The sequence below is a fragment of the Hypanus sabinus genome, chromosome 9, assembly GCF_030144855.1.
Source record: "Hypanus sabinus isolate sHypSab1 chromosome 9, sHypSab1.hap1, whole genome shotgun sequence".
Lineage (NCBI taxonomy): Eukaryota > Metazoa > Chordata > Chondrichthyes > Myliobatiformes > Dasyatidae > Hypanus > Hypanus sabinus.
Window position 1 is genome coordinate 55,572,679 of NC_082714.1, and position 19,840 is coordinate 55,592,518.

The window sequence follows — 19,840 nt, forward strand, 5'->3', positions numbered from 1 at the left end:
ATGATTTCTAGTGCCCACCTCCCTAAGTTAAATGTGCTCCCATATTCCATGAGCACCCTGTCTCTATTCCCTGGAAGTGGTATCATAGGTAGACAGGGTAGTAAAGGAGGTTTTTGGAACACTGCCTTCATCTATCCAGGCAATGAGAAGCTGGCATGTTATACTGCAGTTATACAAGTCATTGGTGAGGCCACGATTGGAATATTGTGTTCAATCCCGGTCACCCTGCTGTAGGAAGAGTGGCATTAAACTGGAAGGAGTGCAGAGGAGATTTACGAGGATGGCACCAGAACTCGGGGAACTGAGAGTGGCAAGAGATTAAGCAGGTTGGGACTTCTTCTTTGCAGCAAAGGAGATTGAAGGGTGATCTTACAGAGATGCATAAAATCATAACAGGCATAGATAAAGTAATATGCACAATTTCTTTACCTGTGGTTGTGGAATCAAAGACTGTAGGACATTGGCTTAAGAATAGATGGGACACATAGAACATAGAAATCTACAGCATATTATAGCCTTTTGGCCCACAACGTTGTGCCAAACATGCAACCTAGTCTAGAAACTGCCTAGAATTTCCCCAGCATATACCTCACATCTCTTGAACTCAATCCCACGGCTGAGTTCACCATACACCTTCTTAACATGTGTCAACCTGCACAGCAGCTTTGAGTGTCCTATCAACATGGACCCTCAGATTCTCCACACTGCCAAGAGTTTTACCATTTATATTATATTCTGTCTTCAAACTGGACCTACCAAAATGAACCACTCTACACTTATCTGGGTTGAAGTTCATCTGCCACTTCCCAGCCCAGTTCTGTATCCTGTCGATGTCCTGCTGTAACCTCTGACAACCCTCCAGACTATCTACAACATCCCCAATATTTGTGTCATCAGCAAACTTATTAACCCACACTTCTACTTCCTCATCCAGATCATTTATAAAAATCACAAAGAAGAGGGGCCCCAGAACAGATCCGTTTGGAACACCACTAGCCACCAACCTCCATGCAGAATACAAAACATCTACAACCACCCTTTGCCTTCTAAATCCACAAGCCAATTCTAGATCTGCAAAGCAAGATCTCCTTGGACCCCATGCCTCCTTACTTTCTGAAGGTGCCTTGCATCAGGAACCTTATCAAATTCCTTACTGAAAACCATACACACTACATCCACTGCTCTTCCTTCATCAATGTGTTTTGTTACATCCTCAAAGAATTCAATCAGGCTCGTAAGGCACGACCTGTCCTTGACAAAGCCATGTTGACTAACCCTAATCAGATTGTGTCTCTCCAAATGCTCATAAATCCTGCCTCTTGGGATCTTCTCCAACAACTTGCCCACTACTGATGTTAGACTCACTGTTCTAAAATGTCCAGGGTTATCTCTACACCCTTTCTTTAACAAGGGAACAAATTTGCAATCCTCCAATGCTCCAGTACTTCTCTCATCCCTATTGATGATGCAAAGATCATCACCAGAGACTCAGCAATCTCCTCCCTTGCTTCCTATAATACCCTGGGGTATATCTCAATCAGTCCCAGTGACTTATCTAACTTTTCAAAAGCTTCAGCACAACCTCTTTCTTAATCTCTATTTGCTCAAGCATTTCAGTCCACTGTAAGTCATCCCCACAATTGCCAAGGTCTTTTTCCCTGGTGAATACTGAAGCAAAGTATTCATTAAGTAACTCTGCTACCTCCTCCGGCTCCATGTACGTTTCCATTATCAGACCTGATTGGTCCTAATTCTCACATTGCTCATCCTCTTGCTCTTCAAATATTTGTAGAATGCCTTGGGGCTTTCCTTAATCCTGATCACCAAGGCCTTCTCATGACCCCTTCTGGCTCTTGTAATTCCGTTCTTAAGCTCCTTCCTAGCAAACTTTGTAATTTTCTAGATCTCTAGCAGTACCTAGTTTTTTGGACCATATGCAAGCTCTTTTCTTCTCAACTAGATTTTCTACATACTTTGTACACCATGGTTCTTTAACTCTACCATCCTGTCCCTGCCTCAATGGAACATACCCACGCAGAACTCTATGCATTACCCTGAGCACATCTGCTCCCAGTTAATGCTCCCAAGTTCCTGCCTAATAGCATCATATTTCCCCCCACCCCAATTAAATGTTTTCCCAAATTGTATGCTATCCTTCTCCAGCACTATGATGAAGGAGATAGAGTTGTGGTCACTAACTCCAAAATGCTTTCCCTCCGAGAGATCTAAAGCCTGACCAGGTTCATTTCCCAATACAGATCAAGTACAGCCTCTCCTCTTGTAGGTTTATGTACATATTGTGTCAGGAAAGCTTCCTGAACACACCTAACAAACTCCACCCCATCTAAACCCCTTGCACTATGGAGGTCCCAATCAATATTAGGAAAGTTAAAACCTCCCATCACAATAACCCTGTTATTATTACACTGTTCCAGAATCTGCTTCCCTATCTGCTCCTTGATAACCCTGTTACTATTGGAGTCTATAAAAACAGCCAGTAGAGTTATTGCCCCTTTCCTGTTTCTGACTTCCACCCAAACTGACTCAGTAGACAATCCCTCCATGACTTCCTCCTTTTCTGCAGCCATGACACTATCTCTGATTAGCAATGCCACTTCTTTTGCCTCCTCCTCTGTTCTTTCTGAAACATCTAAAGCCTGGCACACTCAGCAGCCATTCCTGCTCCTGAGACATCCAAGTCTCTGTAATGGCCACAACTTCACAATTCCACGTATTGATCCACGCTCTAAGTTCATCCGCCTTGTTTATGATACTCCTTGCATTAAAATAGACATATCTCAAATCATCAGACTGAGTGCATCTTTGCTCTAACATCTGCCTATCCTTCCTCATGAATTCCCTACAGGCTGTCTCTACTTGTGCTCCAACCTCCCCATCCTCTGCCTCTTCACTTCGGTTCCCACCTCCCTGCAAATCTAGTTTAAACCCTCCCCAATAGCATTAGCAAACCTCCCCACCAGATTATTGCCCCCCCCTTGGATTCAACTGCAAACTGGCCTTTTTGTACAAATCACACCCGCTCCAGAAGAGTTCCCAATGATCCAGAAATCGGAATCCCTGGCCCCTGCTCCAATCCCTCAGCCACACATTTATCCTTCACTTCATTCTGTTCCTATACTCACTGTCTTGTGGCACAGGCAGTAATTTGGAGATTGAGGTCCTGTTTCTCAGCTTCATTCCTAACTCCCTGTATTCTGCTTTCAGGACCTCCATCATTTGTCTACCTATGTCGTTGGTACCAATACATACCACGACCTCTGGCTACTCACCTTCCCAATTCAGGATATTGTGGACACGCTCAGAAACATCACAAACCCTGACACCCAGGAAGCAAACGACCATCCTTGTTTCTTTATCGAGTCCACAAAATTGCTTCTCTGTCTCACTAACTATAGAGTCCCCTATTTCCGCTGCCATCCTCTTCCTTTCCCTAGCCTTCTGAGCCAGAGGGCCAGACTCAGTGACAGAGGCACACCCACTGTTGTTTCCCCCCAGGTAGGTCACCCTCCCCAACAACATCAGAAGAGAAACGCCCTCTCTTCCCCTCCTGATGGTCACCCACTTATCTGTGTCCTGTGGTCCCAGGGTGACTACCTGCCTGTAGCTCGTGTCTCAGCTAATCACTTTCCCTAACAAGCCAAAGGTCATCGAGCTGCAGGTCCAGTTCCCAAACTCCGTCTCTAAGGAGCTTAAGCTCGAAGCACCTGGCACAGATGTGGCCATCAGGAAGGCTGAAAGTCTCTCGGTCATCCCACATCTTTCACCCAAAACAGAAAACTAGCCTCACAGTCATACCCACTATTCTAATACACCGAGTCCCGTGAGACACTCCTTTTTTAAAACTCTTCTCCCTAACCTGTGCGAAGCCCTCTCCCTCTCTCTCTCTCCCCCTCTCTCCCTCTCCCTCTCTCAATTGATTGGTCCACTGATAATACGCTGAGCCCCACGAAACATGCCTTTTTTAAAACTTCTCTCCCCGACTTGTGCAAAGCTCTATCTCTCTTCGAATCTATTGGTCTGCCAAAAGATTTAAAAGGAACCTGAGAGGCAACACTTTTTCCCCAAAGAGTGATTAGTTATGCAGAATGAACCACCAAAGGTGATCGAGACAGTACGTTTAAAAGCTAGTTGGACAGGTACAGAAATGGGAAATGTTTAGAGGGATATTGGAAACATGGCAAATGGGACTAGCTTAGATAAGATTCATGATCGACACAGACCATTTGGGCTGAATGGTCTGTTTCATGTTGTATGACTCCATAACTCTACTTACCTAATGAATCCTCTTCTACACAGAAGTATTTTTCTTTCAGTTTTTTATCAGATATTTATTTTTAGCCACATTAATTTTTCTCTGCTTTATGCAACCTAGTTTGATAGATTCCAGTCGAGAGTTTCTAAATAGTGTCCGTTCTTTTTTGCCTTTAGGAGTTTGATGCCGAAGACACTGGACGGTCAGCTCACCATGGAGAAAACACCCAGTTACTTTGTCACCAGAGAAGCACCGAAACGAATCTTCTCCATGGCAAAGGGCACCAAGCTGGTGGTGGTGGTCCGGAACCCAGTGACCAGAGCCATTTCGGACTACACCCAGACATTGTCCAAGAAACCTGAGATTCCAACCTTTGAGGTTCTGGCCTTCAAGAACAGGACCCTGGGCCTGATCGATGCCTCTTGGAGTGCCATCCGCATTGGGATCTATGCCTTACACCTGGAGAACTGGCTCCAGTTCTTTCCCCTCTCCCAGATCCATTTTGTCAGCGGGGAGAGGCTCATCATTGACCCGGCTGGAGAGATGGGAAAAGTCCAGGACTTCTTGGGCCTCAAGAGGATCGTCACAGACAAACATTTTTACTTCAACAAAACCAAGGGATTTCCGTGCCTGAAGAAACCTGAAGACAGCAGCCTGCCAAGATGCCTCGGGAAATCCAAGGGGAGAACTCATGTCCAGATAGACTCAGATGTTATTGAGCAGCTAAAAGAATTTTATAGACCATATAATATAAAGTTTTATCAAATGGTGGGACAGGATTTTCGATGGGACTAACTGTTATCTAAACTCTAAAGTATACCTTAAGGAAATAAAGAAAATAACATTTATAAGTCTTGTACTATACTCACCTAAGTAGTCTATTATGACACACACCATGGGACCCTAAGGTTAGACTGGGAGTTTAATGGTCTTCCACTTGCAATGAAATTTGGCAAAGCCACTTCTGCAAATAGAGTTAAGTATTGGCCAACAAAGGGGCAGCAGCAGGGAAAAACATGGGCAACCACAAAATTAAATGCCAGGTCCACCACCGGAATAGCTGTAAATTAAAAGCAGGAAACGGGAGCAGTAGGATGTTACTGGGAAATCAGGACCAACAGCTGGCCTGCTGGTAAGTTATCCAGTGGAGCAGCTGAAAGGGGAACCCAGAAGCATACCAGCAGCAGGCAATTGGAGAAAACCACTGGAGCAGCTACACAGGAAATCAGTTAACAGTCCAGGCCAATCATTGAGCACAGGGGCCCACCACTAAGGCAGTCAGCTAACAAGTGTAACTCCTGGAACAGCCATTGCATTAACCAACTGGGAATCTTCTGAAGGGAAACCCAGACAACTCATGACACAGTGGTATCTAACCAACTCCTTTGAAATGATGTATAATTGTATTACACCAACATGGTTGACATTAATATGATGATGCTCAAATCAGTCAAAATTCACTATACTAAAAGGCACAAAACTTTCCCATCGCCACATAGCACAAATACTCCCAGGAAAATTCAAGGTAGTGGCCAAGTGTGGAGTGCACTCCTCCCCTCCCATCAGCGATTTAAGAATATAAGAAATAAGAGCAGGAGTGGGACATCTGACCCTTCAAGACTGCTTCACCATTAATTCAGATTATGGCTGAACCTGCCTTTAACCCTTAACTCCCTTGCTATGCAAAAACTTAACTCTGTCTGAAATATATTTAATGATGTAGCCTCTACTGCTTCCCTGAGCAGAGAAATCCACAGAGTCAATGGTCTCTGGTGAAAGCAGTTCCTCTTCATCTTTGTCCTAAACCTGCTCCACCAAAATTTTGAAATATATCCCCCTAGTTCTAATCTCATCTACTGGTCAAAACAACTTCCCTGTCTCTATTTTATCATCTCCTTTCATAATTATATATGCTTCTATAAGGTCCCCTCTCATTCTTCTGGATATACCCCTAGGCAACTCCTAGACTAACTCCCTCATGTCTGGAATCAACCTGGTGATCCTCCAAAGCCAATATATCTTTCTTCAAGTAAGGAGACCAGAACCACACGTAGTATTCCGGGTGCAGCCTCACCAGTCCCTGTGCTGTTGCAGCATAATCTCCCTGCTCTTAAATTCAATCTCTCAAACAATGAAAGCCAACATTCCATTTGCCTTCTGGATAACCTGTTGGAACTGCAAACCAATCTTTTATGAGTCATGCACATGTACGCCCAGGTCCCTCTGCATTCAGTATGCTGCACCCTTTCACCATTGAAATAATAATCAGATCTTCCATTTTTCTCTCTAAAGTAGATGCTCGCCTACTCACTTTACCTATCTATATCTCTCTGCAAACTCTCCGCATCCTCTGCACTATTTGCTTTTCCTCTCAATTTAGTATCATCACCAAAGTTGGATATGCTATACTTGGTCCTCTCTTCCAAATCGTTAATGTACATCATGACCTGTTGCGGGCTCATAACAACCCCTGCGACACAGATTGCCAATCACAGAAGCACTCATTTATCCCAACTTTCAGTCTTCTATCGGTTAGTAAATCCTCTATCCATGCTAATACATTACCCTGAATTTCATATAATCTTATCTTATGAATAAGTCTTTTACTTAGCTCCTGATCAAACGCCTCTGAAAATGCAAGTATTCAACATCCACCCATTCCGTTCTACCCACTGCACTCATTATATCCTCAAAGAACTTCAGTAAGTTTGTCAAACAGCACCTGCCCTTCCTGACTCCATGACGAGTCTGCCTAATAGAACCACTTCTATCTAGAAGCCTCACTATTTTTTCCTTAATGAAAGCTAAAATCATTTTCCTGACTACAAGTGTTAAGATGACTGTTCTCTAGTTACTGCATTTTGCCTAAATTCTTTTTTTTTAATTGTGGCATGATATTTGCTGGTCTTCCAATCTGCCAGGATCTGCCCAGAGTCCAGAGAATTTTGGTAGATTATCACAATTTCTTTTGCTACAACTTCTGCTAATTCTTTCAAGTACACTGGGAAGTATTCAATCAGGACTAGGGAATATGTCTATCTTTAGAACCATTAGCTTGCACAACATTACCTCTTTAGTAAAAGTGATTGTATCAAGGTCCTCAACTCCAATCACATCTCTATTTGCCATGTTAGGTATGCACTTCATCGCAAGAGTCAACACAAAATAGTCAATTGACTTTCAGCCAGTTCTGCATTACCCCTTCTTTTATTCCCCTTTCATCTTACAAGGACCCTAACTTCACTTTAGCCACCCTTTTCACTTTATAAAATTATATTTTAAAACTTTTACTATCTGTTTTTATATTTTGTGGTTGTGACCATTTCCTTATTGCTTGCTTAGTAAGTGGCTCTTCATTACTGTTTAAAGTTTTCATGATCTTCCAGTTTCCCACTCCACTTGACAACTTTGTGCATTGAGCTTCGAGCCTTATGTCTTTCTTTATATTCTTGGTTGTCCAAGGCTGGCTCTCCACACCCTCACTATCCTTGCATTTAACTTAAATTTCATTTTGTTGAGCACTGTGAAAAATGACTTTGAAAGACTTCTACTGTTCCTCAACTGTCCCACTATAGAGCCTGTGTCCACAATCTGTACTAGCCAAATCTACTCTCATCCCATTGCAGTCTGCCGTGTTTAGGCTTAATACACTGGTCTTAGATCAAACAATTGCACCCTCCATTTGTACGAGAAATTCAATCATACTGCTAGTGCTCTTTCCAAGAGGATTGCTAACTAGAAGATTATAAATTTCACCAGTATCTTTGCACAGGATAGCATTTCATCTTAAGGGTTCAGAAGTATGCTAATAAAGAACACTATCACAGATGCACAGATTTTTCACCTACATTGTTTATTTTACTGCGACAATTAACCTATCTTTATGACTCCCTCTGGGTGTTTCAGTTGTCACAGGTTTCATTGTCGAGTTTATCAGCAATGTCCTAGATTATAGTTAGAAACTATTGCCGCATGACTTTGCTGTACATTTTTAATATATTCTTGCATGTGGGCCTGCAATTATAGCTGATGTGCCTTCTTATGTAGAGTACCCTGTTCCAGAAGGAAGGATAAATCAATCGCATTGGGCTTCAAACAAAGCCAAAAGCAGGTAATGATAACAGGTTTCCTGCCCTAAAGGACTTAAGTGAACTAGTGGGGTTTCTCATTAGGGGTTAAGCTAACAATCACCAGTTTAGGGAGTACATTTGTTGACACTATTTTATTGTCTTAAACTGGAATAAACTACCAAAGTTAGCTCTTTCTCATCCACAGCTGCTGCCTGACCTGCTGAGTACCGACAACATTGTTTTGCTTTAACACAGAGTCAGATTTGAACTCTTAGATCATCTTGGAGTTGACTAGAATATAAAACAGACTGAGGTATAGAGTCAACTAACTCATCAGCCTATCTTGTCAGTGATGACCTAGATGTTTATGGGAGCTGGTTCCGATTGCCTTTGTTTGGCCCACATCCCCAAACTATTTCCATCCATGAACCTGACCAACTACCTTTCAGGCATTATAATTATCCCCATCTCCGAAGCTTCCTTTGGCAGCTGGTTGCATGTGCCCCCCTCCCACCATCTCTGTGAAAATTCTCTGTGGCCCTTCAGACCCCTTTTAATTCCTTCTGCACTCGCCTTAAATCTATGTCCTCTAGATTTAGGCTCCAAATTCCTGGGAAATGATTACGAGCATCCACGTTAACTACAACCCTCTGCAAGGGCGCTTCTCTGCCACACTCCCAGGAGAAAAATCCCTGCCTATCCAATCTTTCCTTGAAGACATCCAATCCTGGTAACTTCACATCCTTCATATAAACAGGCAACCAGAATTACACACATAGAGTGATGGAGCAGTACAGCACAGAAACAGGCTCTTTGGCCCACGTAGACCCCCCGACCTTCAGCTGGACTATAGACTCCATTCCTCTCTCATCCATTTACTTATCCATATTTCCCTTAAATACTGCATTCAATCCCACATCTACCACTTCTGCTGGCAACTAATTCCACATTCACAGCACTCTCTGAGGAAAGAAATTTCCCTTTAAATATTTCACCTTTCTCCTTTAACTAAGTTCTAGTCCCACCCAAGCTCAGTATAAAAACCCCTCAATTTTGTATGCCTCCATCAAATCTCCCTTCATTGTCCTATGCTCAAGGGAATAAAGTCCTTACCTATTCGATCTTCCTCTGTAACTTACAGCTGGCAATATAAAGCATTGCATTAACTGGTTTGTTGCAACCAGTCCTTTTTCAGTGTGGGGTCCCGGTCAATATATGGAAAGTTAAAATCACCTACTATGGCAACCTTATTCTCTTTACATACTTTCTCCTCTAAATCCTGATGCCTATTGGGTGTTCTATAAGGTAAGTCCATAGTATGGTCACCTGTTTCTTATTCCTCAATTCCACCCATACAGCTTCAGTGGATAGACCCTTCAGACTGTCTTGTCTGAGCACTGCCAGGACATTTTCCATCACTTTCCCTTCAACATCTCCCCTCATATCATGTCTAATACAAGACAACCCTGGAACACTGAACTGCCAGTCCTGCCCCTCCTTCAACAGAGTCTCACTAATGACTACAATGTCATAATTCCACATGCTGATCCATGCTCTGGCATCATCTGCCTTCCCACAATGCCCCTTGCATTGAAATAGATCATCTGCCTTCCCACAATGCCCCTTGCATTGAAATAGATGCAACTCGGGACATTAGTCCTAGCATGTTCAACCTTTTGGTTCTTGTCTCCATATGTAGGCTAACCATCTACTTTTCCCATAGTCACCCCACCCCATAGCCCTTTCACTCAGATTCCCATCACCCTGCATTGGTCCTCCTCCAATTCAGCTGCAAACTGTCCCATTTGAATATGTTCCACCTTCCCTGGCAGACAGACCACTGGTCCAAACATCTGAAGCCCTCCCTCCTGCACCATCTTCTCAGCCACATATTAAACCATATTATCTCTCAAGCCTTACCAGTGTGTCACAAGTAGAAATGCTGAGACCACCACCCTGGAGGTCCTGTGCTTTAATTTAACTCCTAACTTGCTGAACTCATTTTTACAGAACATTGTCACCCTTCCTGTCTGTGTCTTTGGTAACGATGTGGACCACAACCTCTGGCTGCTCACCTTCCACCTCAAGAGTGAATTCAATCCAAAATGTGTCTAACCCTGGGTGGCAGCTGGGAGGCAACATTCCACCCAGAATCTCATTCTCATCCACAGGACCTCCTTTCTGTTCCTCTCACCAATCAATCCCCTCTCACTACTCCTCATCTTTTCTCATCCCTTCCCTTCTGAGACACAGAGCCCGAATCAGTGCGAGAGAGCTCACTGCTGTCACTTTCCTCCCCTTGGTCTTCCCTCTCAACATTTTCCAAAGCCGTATAGGTGGGGTACCCTGCACCAGATGTCTATCCCCTTTCCGATGCAATGGACTGAATGGCTGAATGCTCCTACATTTTACACTCTTATTATGTTCTTGATTAGTCAGGGTGTCAAAGGTTACAGGTGAAGGCTTGAGAGTGGGGTTGAGAGGGATAATAAATCAGCCATGATGGAATGGCAGACAAGGTTCAATGGGCCAAACTACCCAAGTCTGCCCTACTGTATGCCTTATGGTCTAATGATATTCCCCATCCTGGCAGTCACCTAATTACCTGTGTCCTGCAACTATCTCCTGTCAATCAGTCCCTCAGCCTCCCGAATGATATGGAGCTCATCCAACTCCAGCTCCCTAACATAAGTGACAGCTGGATGCACTTCCTGCAGTTGCCGTCGTTAGGGATACTAAAGGTCTCCCTGTCTTCACACCTCCGACAATGTCCTGAATGTCATTCCCACTGCTCTAACTCTGCAATAATAGAGAAAGAAACTTGCAAGACTACCTTAGCCCCTGTCTCTCCTCCCCACTCACACAATGGCCACATTCAAAATAGCCCCTCTGCTACAACCTAACGTTCTTGTACTTGCCTAATAACTCAAAACAACCTCAACTGAAAGCCCCGATTGGCCCCACTCACTTGTAAAATTGAGCGCTTACTCACTACAATCAACTTAAGAGCTCAAGCTCCACCAAAATTAAACTATAACTGTTCTCACTGCCCTGACAGATGTGCCTAACACCTTCTTCACCACCTTGTCTCACTGTGTTTCCATTTCAAAGTTTGTAACTTCAAAGTACATTTATTATCAAAGTATGTATCCTTTATGCAGCCTTGAGATTCTCCTCCTTACAGGCAGCCACAAAACAAGTAACTAAACAGAACCCATAACAAAAAGAAGACTGACAAACACCCAGTGTGCAAAGAGAAAAAAAAATAATGCAAAAAAGACAAAAGTAAGCCAACAGCAGTTAAAACGAAAGCAAGTCCTCAGACATGAAGCCTGGAGCGATCGGAGCAGGCCACAGCCCCTGTGCAGTGCAGAGCTGAGTAAATGTCATGGATTGGCAAGCAGAACCAGCCCAATCCCTGCCTCTAGCCCTGATATCCCACCTTTTCAATCCATTTGGCCCCGTGTTTAAATCATCCAAACAGCAGGTGATTTCCTCGCTCTAAGACCTGGACCCTGTTGCATCGATATGTTCTGGGTCTGGACCCCACCTTGCCAAACTGGCCTGGGGCTTCGATCAATCAAACCTCGCTCGTGGTTCAGGAGGATGGACCGTGAATCTGCCTCTCCTCTGCTCCGACCTTGCTCCACTCTGCTCACCTTGATTTCACTTTGAATGTGGCTCGACCTCGCCCCAACTTCACCTTGCACCCGTACGCTTTAGCCCTCGTTTGCGATGAGTGTTTACCATAATTCTTTGCAGAGTAAGTGTTATTAATAACGTATTTAGTTGTATTTCTTGTTTTGATAACCACCAGTAAGCTGTCTCTCGCCTACAGCAGTGCTGCCTGAAATGGGGAGCAGAGAGCGGAGTCAATAAACTTAAAGCATTGCCCCAAGTCGGAAACACCCCTTCTCCCCCACTCTCAGAATTAGTAGTTCAGTGACAAAGCCACTCTATCTGTTCCATGAAAATGTGTTCTTTAGGTAGGAAAACTCAATAGTTCCGAACAGTCTAAATTTACATGTTCCCAGAAATTGAATTTTAAACACAGAGGTGTGCTAAAACGTTACCACGTCTAAAACCTTCTCAATTCTCCTCTTAAAACTACAACTGGCAGTGCTAGAGGGGGAAGCTCAATACAGCCACGTTATTGCTGCACTGATTAGAAAGCTCCATTGAGCTCTTCCTATGAGACCTGCCAGTCAGTCGAAGCAGAGAGTGCTAGTGAGGTGAAGGAGGTAGCAGAGAGGTCAATCACACTACTGACCTACTGTACTCCCATGTGATCATTTGCCCTGATGGAGTCCTGTGCCATGAGTGGCTCTTCCCACTGCAGAACACGGAATGATACGCGAGACAAAATAGAACATAGAACACAGCCAATCGGCCCACAATGTTGTTCCAACCCTTTAACTACTCTAAGATCAATCTAACCCTTCCTTCCCAGACAGCCCTCCATTCTTTTCTTTCATCTCTGTGCCCTGGGATGCAAAAGATAAATTGCTGTAATCACAAAGTACACCGCAGATGCTGGGGTCAAATCAAGACATACAAAAAGGCTGGAGGAACTCAGCAGGCCGGGCAACATCCATTGAAATGAGCAGTCAACGTTTCGGGCCGAGACCCTTTGTCAAGACTGAAGAGGGAGGGAGCAGGGGCCCTATAAAGAAGATGGGGGGAGGGTGGTAGGTGCCGGGCGAAAAACCAATCAGAGGAAAGATCAAGGGATGGGTAAGGGCAAGCAGGGAGGGAATAGGCAGGAAAGGTGAAGAAGGAATGTAAGGGGAAAGCACTATGGGTAGTAGAAGAAGGCAGAATCATGAGAGAGGTGATAGGCAGCTAGAAGAGGAGACAGAGTGAAGGTGGGATGGGGGAAGGGAGAGGGAGGGGATTACTGGAAGTTGGAGAATTCGATGTTCATACCAAGGGGGTGGAGACTATCCGGACGGTATATGAGATGTTGTTCCTCCAACCGAAGTTTGGCCTCATCATGGCAGTAGAGGAGGCCATGTACGAACATATCCGAATGGGAATGTGAAGGAGAGTTGAAGTGAATGGCAACCAGGAGACCCTGTCTGTTTTGGCAGACAGAGCGTAGGTGCTTGACGAAGTGGTCCCCCAATCTGTGTTTGGTCTCGTCGATGTAGAGGAGGCCACACCGGGAGCACTGGATGCAATAGATTACCCCAACAGACTCACAAGTGAGGTGTTGGTCACCTGGAAGGACTGTTTGGGGCCCTGAATGGTGGTAAGAGAGGTGGTGTAGGGACAGAGCGACACTTCCCTCCCCCCACCTTCTTTATAGGGCCCCTGCCCCCTCCTTCTATGTCCTGACGAAGTGTCTCGGCCCAAAACGTTGACTGCTCCTTTCAACAGATGCTGCCCGACCTGCTGAGTTCATCCAGCCTTTTTGTACATCTTAAATTGCTGTAATCATTGGTCCAAATCACAATGACTTTATAGGTAACTTAAACATTGCAAATCCTGAGTGCAGTAAGGCAATGTCGGAATGGAGATCTTTTGATTCTTGTGTCACAAGTGATCTTCAGTGAGTCATTCCTTATTCCTTGCCATTCTCTCTAAATGTGACAGCCTCAATGTTGTCAGTAAGGGAGGTATCAAGATTCTAACGCTGCTGCACTGATACAGTATCTCATGCATACAGCATATGGTTCACAATTCAAAAGTAAGAGAATTGTATTGTCACTCGGAAATTATCGATGGTGGAACCTCCTCCAGGTAAGATTGAACCTGCTCTTTAAACCTCACAGCTTGTGGGAAATGGTGCCATTGGGTGCTTCGTGCGATCATTGTCAAAGAAAACTTGATAATTAAGGAAATAATGAGGCAGACAACCAAAGTAATGGGTGTTCAGGATTACCTTAAGGAAGTTGTAGAGAGCATATAATAGAAGAAGTTTCTGTTTTTCTACAAGTGGACATTACTTGAAAAGCTGAACTATTTTGAATTTTTTATGCACAAACCTTTCTTTTTGTCCTTGTCTCATTACACTAATTGTTTGTCAAGTGCCTCACTAAAATCCATTACTAAACTTCCTATTTATAATCTAACATGCCTGTCCATTGTGTGCTCTATTATCACAAGGAGTCCAAACACAGGTTGGAGGAGCAGCGTTTCCTATCCCGTCTGGGTAACCTCCAACCTGATGGCATGAACATCAATATCTTTCCTCCCCCTTCTCTCTTTTTCCATTAAGCAGTGCTTAATTAAGTATCTTTGTGCCACTGACTTTTATCAGAGGCTTCAATGCAAAACTATATTTTGTTGTTCGTAAACATTAGCAAGTATTCACGAGGTAATATGGAGAAATGCATCACCAATCTGATTATAAAAGGAGTAATAGGTAAGTAATGATATCATCACACTTTTGAAAGCAGGAATGGATGTATTGCTGATCAAACGAATTAGCAGCATGACAATGTGTCAAAATAGATATACAAATCTATAGCTGCTCAAATAGCAAGATTGACCCAAATATTCGGAATAGCGAAGATGTAGTAACATTTCTCTTTGGCAATTTATCTTCACTGATGCCCAAAAAGACAAGCCAGGTAGCTCTGTGGTCCAAGAGGAGAGAAACATTGACTGAACACACCATTCATCCTTCTGAGCACAATCCAATGAGTTCATGTGTGATCTCTATCTAACTCAATCCACCCAACTAAGGCTCTATTTCCCTTAATGCTCTTAGCTCACTAAATTTATTGTTTCAAGTAATTAACAGAGCTTTTACCTCTGGCTAATCTTTGGCTCTGCCATCCATAATCCTGAGGTCACTGAATGTGTCAGCACAAACACTTCCAAAGTCTGCTCACCTATCACCCTTTTCTTGCTAATCCACATTGCTTCCTAGTTTAACTAAAATCACAATTTTTTGAAAAATCTCACCCTCCATTACTTGCCCCTCCCTATCACCAACCTCTGATCTCCAAACTTGCCGTTATTGTTGGCAGATAACAGAAGTATGATATACATTCTAATTCATGTGTAGTACTCTAAGGGTTTGTCTGAACTGATTCATCTTGATGAGTTTACTGCTGGCCTCACAGTCAACCCTGAATTTAATTACTTAACCATTGGCAGAAGGGCTTCAACTTCCTTGGCCTTAAATTCAGAAATAACTCCCCAAAACCTCTCCATCTCCCTGCCGTTTGAATCATCCTCTGTGATGTTCCTTACAACCTGTCTGTTTGACCAGACTTTCACTTTACCTATTTCAGTATCTGATTTTGCCTGAGGCATTTCATGAAGTTCAAGTACAAGATGATAGCATTCAAAGATTAGGCAGCTTTGAAGATGAAAGTTTAGTTTTATTTGTCACGTATATCGAAACATACCGTGAAATGCATTGTTTGCTCAAATTAAGTTAGCAAGATTGTGCTGAGAACAGCCCACAAGTGTCACCACACGTCCGGGCTGATATAGCATGCCCGCAACTCACTAACCCTAAGTGTACTTCTTTGGAATTTGGGAGGAAACCAGAGCACCCAGAGTAAAACCACACAGTCACGAGGAAAATATACAAACTCCTTACAGACAGCAGCAGAAATCGAACCCCAGTCTTACACCTGGCACTGTTAAGTATTGCACTAACTGGAAAGAGAAAGTCAATGTTTCAGGACTGGACCTATAATTGGTTCTGATGCTCGAAATCATCGCTAACATTTTAATTAATTCATACCTTAAACTTCCCAGTTAGAATGAGATGTCTCACACCTTTTTTTCAACAGATATGTGAACGTTTGCTTAATTTTCGGCTTTTATTTCCGAATTCCAGCTTCTGCAGTTATTTTTTGATTGGCATTTAGAAGTGCAAGCTGTTGTTGATATAACTTTTGACCGAATCCCCATTGAAAACAGAGTTCCTGTTAGCTCCTGCTTATACCTCATTTCCCATCCTGTTCCCAGCTTTATGGAGCAAACTAGGAATGCCCACATCAGTCACACATTCCACCACCACCAAGTCTGTGCCAAATAATGTCACAAAGCATTAACCAGAGAAGAATGAGATAATGAGATTTAATTAGAACAGATACTCTCTCAAATTACATTGAACTATGGGTCCATCTCCAAAATTTGAAGGTCAAAAAATTCAACATTTGACGTAACTAGGTCTTACAGACAGCAACATGATATTCTCAGTAGTGCTGTGTCAATAGTGACATTTTATTACCCTTGGAACAGATTTACTTAAGCTTATTGATCGATGAAAGAGAGTCATCGTATAATGAAATCTACTTCATATCATCTGTCAGTGCATTATCTGCAGTCAATGTGGCCCAGTGCAAAGTTGTCAAATGGTGGAAGAGACTCTACAATGTGTTTCCATAGTGAAATTTGGGTGAAGGGACAAAGTTTATAGGGGGAGGAATGGTAGACAATGTAAATTGCTGGAAAGTGTCAGGAGGATACAAGTTCAAGTCCCATTTCAGTACTTGGCCAATACATCAGACTAGCACCAGAGTACAAGCATAATTGATTTCAAACAAGGGTGGGTGAACCTGGACAATTCTGTGCTGCCAAAACCTGTGGAGTCCAAGTCATTAGAGAGGTAGATGCAGTATATTTCTTACTATTAAAGTGATTAAGGAATAGGGGGAGAAGATGCTGAAACGAATGACCAGTCGTGGGCCAGACTTGAATGGCCACCTTTTGCTCCTGTGTTTCCAAATACCTTTGGCTGAAATGTTTAACCAAAGTTCCTCACACATTAGAGGGAAATGGCTAGTCAACGTTTTGGGTCTAGACCCTGCAGTCTGTCCATAGATGCAGCCTGACCTTCTGAGTTCCTCCAGATCTTGTGTTTTTTGAGTGTTGTTCCAGATTTCAGCATCTGTGGTCTCTGGCGATTCCACACACACTGTCCAGTGGACTCAAACAAATCCCTTAGTGCTAAGGGTGCGATAGTTGGTTTACAACCAGGGACAGTATGTAGTGAGACCTCTAGCAAGGAGAAGCTGATGATAGGGCAAAATTGCAGTCAATAGGATGAGTTGCAATGTAAAAGGGAGACAAAATCAAAAAAGGTGAATATAGGATTGAAGGCCTTATACTTGAATGCACACAGCACACAGAATACAGTGGATGAACTCGTAGCATAGCTACAGATTGGCATATATGGCGTTGTGGGCATTACTGAATCATGCCTGAAAGAAGGTTATAGCTGAGAACTTAATGTCCAAGAATACACATTGTATTGAAAGGTCAAGCAGGAAGGCAGAGTGGGAGGTATGGCTCTGTTAGTTTAAAAATGTAATCAAATCATTAGAAAGATGTGACATAGGTTCGGAAGGTGCTGAATCATTGTGGGTAGAGCTAAGGGTAAAAGACCCTGATGGGAGTTATATGCAGACCCTCAAACAGTAGTAAGGATGTGGTCTACAAATTACAATGGAAGACAGAAAATGCATACTAAAGGGCAATGTTACAGTTGCCATGGGGGATTTCAATATGCAGGTAGTTTGGTGGTGACGAAAACAAGTGTGATGTTAGCATTCATTTCAAAAGGACTAGAATATAAAAACAAGGATGTAATGTTAAGGGTTTATAAAGCACCGGTGAGGCCTCACTTGGGGTATTGTGAGCAGTTTTGGGCCCCTTAACTAAAAAAGGATGTGCTGACACTTGTCCTGTGAGGATGGGAGGGGGTGTGACTTATTCCGATTTTCGAAAGTCACTTCCATCATGATTGGTTAGTTTAGAAACTGCTTTTTTTATTAAACAAAATATTCTTTGTTCAAAAATAAAATTATATACAATAACCATTTAAAGACTTTCAATTCTTTACAGTTGGTACCATTACTGTCTTTACATTTTCAAAGTTCAAAAGTTTTGCCACCCACGTGGTACTTTGTTCTTTCATATTTACATTCAGGGGGTATACCCCCAACCCCCCTACCCCTCAACTCCCACGGGAGAAGAACCCCAGACTGTGGTCCTTCCCCACCAGACCCTTGTGGTGGCTGCACCAAGTTTGAGTGCGTCCCTCAGCACGTACTCCTGCAGCCGATAATGTGCCAGTCGGCAGAATTCCCTCACGGACATCTCCATGTGCTGGTAGACCACCAAGTTTCGGGCCGACCAAAGAGCGTCATTCACCGAGTTGATGATCTGCCAGCCGCACCGGATGTTGGTCTCAGTGTGCGTCCCTGGGAACAGCCCGTAGATCAGAGAGTCCTCTGTTACGCAGCTGCTGGGGATGAACCTCGACACAGCCCCTTCCATCCTCCTCCACACCTTCTCTGCGAACCCACAGTGTGCAAAGAGGTGGGTCACTGACTCCTCCTCACTGCAGTCCTCCCGTGGGCAGAGGGGTGTGGAGACGACATTCCGGGCGTACAGGAGGGATCAGACTAGGGAGGGCCCCTCTCACTGCCAGCCAGGCGGGGTCTTGGTGCTTGTTGGTGAGGTCTGGCGATGAGGTATTTTGCCAGATGAACTGGACAGTCTGCTCAGGGAACCATCCCACTGTGTCCATCATGTCCTTCTCCTGCAGTGCCTTATGGGCTGACCACTGCCTGATGGCCCTGTGGTCAAAGGCGTTGACCTGAATATAGGTCTAATCTCTCAAACTGCTTATGATGGGGCAGCCTTTCGTCCCAGGAACCAGGTTGGTGCGTCTCTTTTGGAGATGCAAAAGGACCAAAACTGTATAAACCTATCAGCACATGAACAATTGTACTAATTCGTCCCCATCTCGAAACTCCAAACAACTCGCAATTCAGGTCAACGTGTCATCTGTCTTCCTTACCACTTACTGCACCTGTCTGCTGACTTCTTATGATTCATTCACAAGAGCACCTCGCTCCCTCTGCACTTCCCTTGTCTGCAATCTTTCTTTGTTATACACAATAATCTGCCTTTGATTCCTCTTACTGAAGTTCAGACTTCACACTTCCCACATTAAATTTTATTTGACAGGTTTTCACTTGTTCACTCAACCTGTCTATATACTTCAGGAAGTCCAAATAGCCTCATTGCAACATGCCTTCCTTCCCACCTATCTTATATCATTGGCAAACTCAAATCTCTTGTACTCTGCCATCTTGTCTAGGACACTGGTAATTAAATATGGTGAAGAACATATCTTGTTGTGTTCCACGAGTGTGTCCCCTTCTTCCAGCCTGAAAAAGGCTTGTATTATAGTTCTGTCTTCTCTGCGCTAACTGAAGACTAAAATTGCAGGGAACCCAAAAAGGAAAAGAATGCTGGAAGCACTCAGTGAGTTGGGCAGCAATTATAAAAAGAGAAACTTAATACTTCAGGTTGACATCTTTTCTGACACAAACTGGAAAGGTTTGTTATCTGAAATTGTTGTATTTAATGTTGAGACCTGAGGGTCAGAAAATGCCCAGGCAGAAGTTGAGTACTCTTTCTTGAACTTTTGGGCTTTGTTGGAACAATGAAGGCAGTCAAATGAGAGGTCAAGTATCAATTAAAAAAACACTGATGCCAGAAATTCATAATAAAATCA

At 43.5% G+C, this 19,840-nt stretch overlaps 1 protein-coding gene across 1 annotated transcript in view; it reads left to right on the forward strand.

The window, feature by feature from the left end:
* LOC132399407 (heparan sulfate glucosamine 3-O-sulfotransferase 2-like) overlaps positions 1-5,068 on the forward strand; it is a 186,015-nt gene extending 180,947 nt beyond the window's left edge. The window contains exon 2 of the mRNA XM_059979710.1: positions 4,450-5,068. Coding sequence (XP_059835693.1) covers positions 4,450-5,068 — 619 coding nt within the window. The remainder of the gene's footprint in view (positions 1-4,449) is intronic.
* Positions 5,069-19,840: the final 14,772 nt, after the last annotated feature.